The sequence below is a fragment of the Falco peregrinus genome, chromosome 5 (assembly GCF_023634155.1).
Source record: "Falco peregrinus isolate bFalPer1 chromosome 5, bFalPer1.pri, whole genome shotgun sequence".
Classification (NCBI taxonomy): domain Eukaryota; kingdom Metazoa; phylum Chordata; class Aves; order Falconiformes; family Falconidae; genus Falco; species Falco peregrinus.
Window position 1 is genome coordinate 38,795,996 of NC_073725.1, and position 6,490 is coordinate 38,802,485.

A 6,490-nucleotide genomic window follows, 5' to 3' on the forward strand; every position below is an offset into this window, starting at 1 on the left:
AGCTACTCGGAATCTATATCCTGAACAAAAAACGTATATTCTGAATATAGCAGTTATTTTGAGAGCTACTCACTTAAGACATTTTAGAAGGAAAAAAAGTTATTAAATGACTGAAAAAATATAAAAGTTTAATTCTGTGGCACAGGAGAGAATAATTAATTTTATCAACTTTTAAAAAAAAAAAATCAGGTGAAAAGTTCTAATGTTGATGCAATCTTGGCTTTTCAGGCTCAGAATTCATAACCGCAATGAGATTCTGTTTGCAGAACAGTTGCAGATAATGTTCTCATATTACAAATGTTTGACATAAATGCATAAAAAAATATATATAATATATTGAGAGGTATTTGATTTCCCATTGTTACAAATAGAAGTGTAGACTTACATAACATCAGACTATTATAGAATGGAAATCCAGCCAAGATACCCTACATCTACTTCTACCTGGAGAGTCACTGGCAAAAAAGATGGTTTGAAACCGGATGCTCAGTGGGTGGCAGGAATCTGCAATTTTGCAATCTAAGCCACGGAGATGATGTTCTTTCAACATTGCTGCAACTGAATACTTTCACTCTTTGAAATCAATACACTGGCCACTGTTCAGCAGAGTATTATATACCAATTCAGAGATTGTTACCCAATTTTTTTAACATACAGCAACACTGATTTTCTGGTCTGCCTCAGCACAAGCAAACATATTACACAGTATTTATATAGAGACAAAGAAATACAAGAGGTTTTTTCCTTTTGTTTACTTTAAACTATTGTAAAATAAAGCAACCAATTTCAAGTCAGTAACTTAAATATCTCATGGGTTAAAGGCAAAGTCCAAATTAGGGGAAAACAATGAAAACACCCACAGCAAGTCTTCTGAATTGTCCACTCAGATCAACAGGGTATAAGGAGCAGTCAAATACTGTGACAATTGTTCCTTCACACCCAAATTATTCGGCATGATTTGTGAGACAAGAGTGAGATGGTATCATTTCAGTAATGACAGCCAAAAGAAACCTCAAAAACACTAATGCTATTATTATAAAGCTATAACTTTTAAAGTAGAACACAGAGTTAATGATACATGCTGAAGATTACAACCATGAAAATACAAAATATACTTACGGCATCGAAACCATGAAAAGACTAAATATCAAGACTACAACTATACAGGCTACCCACACAGCATCTACCTTCCAAAGGAAAAAAAAAAAAAAAGCACTTTTTTTTTCTTTTTTTTTTTTCCTTCATTCCAGGAGGAAATGTACATAATATTATGATCAGCATCCAGTGACAACTCAAAAGTTCCATGAAATAAATTTTAATGCAATTTCATTCTGAGTTGGTAAACTATTTGGTCTCACAGCTCTTAATTCTTTCATAAAAATATTTTGAATGATTTTCAGCAAGAAATAAAACTGTCAAAAAGAACAGCAGCAAACTTGGTGTAAAAAAAAAAAAAGTGGGGAAAAAAAGAAAGATAAACAACTGTCATCTAACTATAAAATTGAAAATGGGTGGGAATGGAGGGACTGTGCATCATACCTTACTAGGAATCCGAAAGCTTTCAATAGGACTGAGGTCATGAACGGTCTCCTGAGGACTTCTTAGACCCTTTAAAAGAATTTAACAGCCAGTTAAGATTGATTACTTTATGTATCTTGCAACCAAACTGCACAAGTCCTACACGTGGTGTTGATTATATACCTACAAGTCCTTTAATAAATCACAATGACACGAGGCTGGAATGGTAAGATCTTATTCTATAAACATTTAAGCAAGACCACTGGTGTAGAAATTATGCTCCTCAAACATCTAAGCATTTCCAACTGTATGTTACAATATGTAGCTTTTCAGTACAGTTCACCAACATTCCCTTCATAAAGCTCACTTATATCCTCCTCTCAACTTCCAGATGTTATTTTAAATTTTAAAATGCACGTGTCCAAAAACCACAACATACTTCATTCCATCAACTTAATGGAATCAAATAATCAAATCCAATTATATTGTTTTTGCTTGATGACATATTTGTCTATTTACCATACAGCACTATTAGGACTGGTTTTCCTTATGCATCACTAAACTGAAAAAGATGCATAATACACATTAGTTGTTTTATATAATTATTACTCCTTAAAACACATACCCACATAAATAGCATATGCTCTAGTAGAGTGAAGCTTTGGATGGGAAGCATCAATTAACCGGTATGTGTTTGCTGAATATCCAACACAATTTTATGAAGCAATACCACAGAACATGCTATTTAGTGCATTTTCTGACAGCTCCCTAGGCAGACGTGAATCTAAACATTCAAGTTTCAGATACGGTTCTGGGTGAAGCGCCCCCTGAGACTTCAGGGTGTTTATGAGAGCCATGAGTTTCAGGCAGATTTCCCTCGTACTCTTGCAATTGATGCTGACAGTACTGTTTCCAAGCCCCCTCCAGGCCCTAGGTACCTACACTTTCTTCAAAGCAAAAGGACCTACTCAATTACCATGCAAGTTTAGGATGAGAAAAGTCTGTATCTGTCCTTTTAAACTGACAGCATTTCTCAAGTTTTTGTGGTAACTACTACATTAGACAATTACAATTGTTTCATCTTCCTAGGATGCAAAATCTCTTTATTTTGGTTTTGATTCTCAGATTTCCTTGCTTATCATTTCAAAACACTCTCCCTTTCCAGCTACCCACCACCAAAGATGATTCATCTGTATGCATCAGAAATTCAAGGTAACAAAGCAGCTGCTGCCAGCTTCTCGTACTTCCACACATCCTCTCAAAAGTCTGCAGTACTAGCAACTTATCTCCAGAAACAGTAAGAAGTTTCACTTATCAAATGCTAAATGGAACTTAAATCCTTGCCAAAGGCTGAAAATGGCATAAATCGCATCATTTTCATACCACAACTTTTCCACACCAGGCAGGCTTCCCAGAACTCCTTAGTCAAGCTGAAAACTGATCATTTACTGAAGGGGAGTAGAACATTATTTTAGAAATACAGCTACCATGCCAGTGCCCATTTTTAAGCCCTGCCTCCCACATAAGCATCACAACACTGAGGACATAGTTTAGAAAAAACCCCAAAGTTCAGTTTCTGACTTTCCCATCATTTTCTGTAACTATCTAGAATATCTGACGTGATGGGTGACCCAGGTGATTTTTTTAAGTTATCAAATTCAGATACACAGGCAAACAGGCTTCGTTTTAGAGGTAGTTTGTATATGACATGACTCGAATGCTGTTCTAATACACTCCTTTAAAAAGTCTTGCAACCTGAGAAATACTGTTCCAAACAGACTAGATCTACATAACCCTGGAGACACCTGGTACAAAGACGCGCATTGGCAGAAACACACGCAATACTTCAGCAGACATTCAGTATGTGCCCGCCCGAACAGCTCCCCGGCCCCTCCACAGCCCCGCCTGCCTCCGAGCAACAGCGTTTGCTGGCGGGCAAGGCCCTCGGCACGGCGACGCAAAATTATACGTCAAAAAAGGAGACTGCCACCGACCAGCCGTGTCATCTTGAACGCCAGCCTGCCTGTTACCGCACACGCTAGGCGCTAGCACCTCTGCGTGCCTCCATTTCTTGATTTAAAATAAATAAATAAATAAAAACCTGGATGCGTGCGTACCGAGAGCTAATAAACCAAGCCTTCCCTCTCCAGGCAGGCCGGGCTGAGGGCGGCGCCCGCGCCCCGCAGGCCCGTCGGAGGCCCGGGCACGGCCGCACACGCCCGCCCCGGCTCCCCGCCCGCCGTGGGCCCAGGCACGGCGCCCCCGAGGAGAGCCCAGGGCCCGCCGGCGGCGGGGCCCCGCTGCCCCCCCAACGCGGGCCGCTCACCTGGCGGGTCATCAGCGACTTGATCTTCTGCATGGCGGTGCCGCCAGCGCCGTCCCGCAGGCGCTCAGCAGCCCTGCGCGGCCGCGGGCTCGGGCCCGGGCTCTGGCGGGCACGGGGAAGCCATATTGGACGCCACCTGACAGCGCCCTCCCGCTGCTCCCTGGGACCGGTAGTCCTCGGCCGGCGCCGCCCAACTACAAGCCCCGTCAGTGCGGCCGTGAGGGCGGGCACCTGAGGAAGGAGCGGGGTGGGGCGGCCGCGGCCTGGCGGGCGCCCTCAGCCACAAGGCGCCTCCTCTCCGCGAGGCGCGGGGGCGCCGTGAGGGGGAGCGGGCCGCGCCGCGCCGCGGGCGCCGTGGGGAGACGCGGGGCCGTTCCTGGGGAGGGGCGACGCGGTGTCTTTGGGAGGCAGCGGAGGAAAGGCCTGGAACGGCGGGACGGCGGCTCCGGTGCGGCGCTGGCAGACCTCCGGAGCCCCGGAAGGCGACGCGGTTCTCGAAGGCGACGCGGAACCCGTGTCGCCAACCACCGGGCGCTGCCCCGGGCGCCGCCTTAGCGATTCTGTCCGCGAACACCTCAGCTGGGGCCAGAGGGTTTCCCTGGGTTTGGGGGATGTTTATAAAATACTTGAACATTGAGGTTTGCTTGGTTAGACTTCGAAAGCAATTACCTGAGAAGGCAAAGCGAGACTGTGTCTAAAGAGACAGACCAGCTAGCAGATACACTTAGACGATGGCCATTTTCTGTTTGCCTCTGGTTGGTTTCGGGTATCTCACGAAACCGGGCCTGTTCGCAGCTGATGCAGTTTTGCATCAGTAAAACAGGCTTTTTTGTCTCTGTACTTCAGTTATATAGCTCTCTAAGAATGAAAATAAATGGCTAATAGCTTTTAGAATCTATTATCAGTACAAGAAAATTTTATTTATAGAATAAAAGAATTTGTTCTATAATCTTTGCTTAACAGGAGACAACATTCAATAACAAGACTGCCAAGACTGCAGAAGAGGTTGTCTTTCCTTTTGGAGTTTACTAGAACCTGCACATAGGTCAGCTCTGTGTGTGTTTCCTAATCCCATTATTTAGCTTCCCAACAGGCTGGTAAATTGCTGAAGGGTAGGTTCAGGTAAAAGCAGCTATGTTGCTCTCCCTTTGAACCGACATAGTGACAAAGGGAAAGTCTGGACCAGTGGTCCCTTCCCTTGATTATTTAGCAAGAATTCATTACTTCTGACTACCATTCGGAATATCATCTGTAATTATTTCTGTAGAAAACCTCTGCCAAGTTTACAGATTTCATTCTCATTAATAAAAAAACCTAAAATTTGCAGAAATACTTGAGTTCAGAGTGTTAGTGCCACAAATAAAGTTCCTTTAGTGCAGTTGCTTTTATTAAAAAGGAGTGAGGTTATTTGCATTAAGTCCAAATGCCATTTATCAACCAGCACAAGCTAGAATTCTATAGAAAAAAATAATACACATCTTTAGCATCCACTTTGTTTGTGGTAGTTATTTAGCATAAAAATGTTCAGCATATTAATGACATCAAGAGCATATCCTAATGCTGGAAATAAGGGGACACACTTAACTGAAAAATGGATCTATGCTAATATGTTCTTCCCCTTCCCCTGCCCCCCTTCGATTTGCCCACACAGGGTATTTAAAGTGCTAACACAGGCTTTATCACAATGTAAAAGCTCCCATCGTTTCAGAAATTAATTAGAACCTGTGACCAATATTTTTTTACATGTTGAAACCAAGTAGATAATTTCTAACTCGGGTTTTACAAAAGGTTGCCATTTGATGTATCTAACCTACAGTTAAGTAGATTAAGCAGGTTATGAACAGCAGCATTCAGGAGGGGCAGGGCAGTGGACCTGGGGAGCCTTTGGAAATATGCAAAATGCCTTCTTCATCTCCTGGCTTATGTCAGGTAGTGACATTATTTCTGGTGAGACCACTGTACTTTGGTTTTGTTAACCTGAAATAATTGTCATGTTTCTTACATACGATCTAGAAAGATCTGGACATTTTCACCTGTCTTGAACGTAAGTAAAAATTGAATGTTCAGCCTTTCTGGTGGGAGCTTAGGTCCCCTGCTCCTAACACACGGTGAGAGGGGACACAGTTCCTTGATACCAGTCCCTCCTGCACAATGCAGGATACAGTCTAGCCTAATATTTGTTAATCCATAATAGTTTGCCCAAGTGCTGTATAGCAAAAAAATTAAAGTGTGTTTTTCTATGGTTAAATCATCTCTGTCACTGCAAATATTTGCTGTTGCAAACTGTTGCTGCACATGCAACTGTGGGAGGGTTGCCTGGTTCACTGCTGATTTGTACAGTGAGTGACAGCTGTGGGCAAAACCCAAATCATACATTATTATTGTTAATATTAGTTTAAACCGATGTAAGTTAATGTAGAACAAACAGTAATCAGCAGCTAACTCAACTGTAGTAAGCCGTCCACTAGCCATAGGATTCTTTGTTTGAAGATGCCTGGTAGACACTTTACATTACATGTTGTTTAGAGAAAGGGAATAAAATCATCGCCAAGTTATGCTTGTGTTAAGGGAAAAAACATACAGAAAAGTTATGGGCTTTAAAGTGCTAGAAATAAAAAAGGCCTTTAATAGCTGTTGAATATTTTT

The 6,490-nt window shown here is 42.4% G+C and overlaps 1 protein-coding gene across 3 annotated transcripts in view; it reads right to left on the minus strand.

Annotated features, from left to right (window-relative positions):
- Positions 1–4,012, minus strand: part of VPS50 (VPS50 subunit of EARP/GARPII complex) — a 93,373-nt gene extending 89,361 nt beyond the window's left edge. Inside the window, exons 1-2 of one of the 3 annotated variants that reach the window (XM_055804655.1) lie at positions 3,845–4,010; positions 1,540–1,608 (exon numbers count right to left, since the gene is read on the minus strand). In XM_055804655.1, coding sequence (XP_055660630.1) covers positions 1,540–1,608; positions 3,845–3,877 — 102 coding nt within the window. In that variant the 5' untranslated portion in view covers positions 3,878–4,010. Of the gene's footprint in view, positions 1–1,539; positions 1,609–3,844 lie in introns of all 3 variants that reach the window. The other 2 variants (XM_055804656.1, XM_055804657.1) reach the window with 2 other exon arrangements.
- Between the last annotated feature and the right edge of the window lie 2,478 nt (positions 4,013–6,490).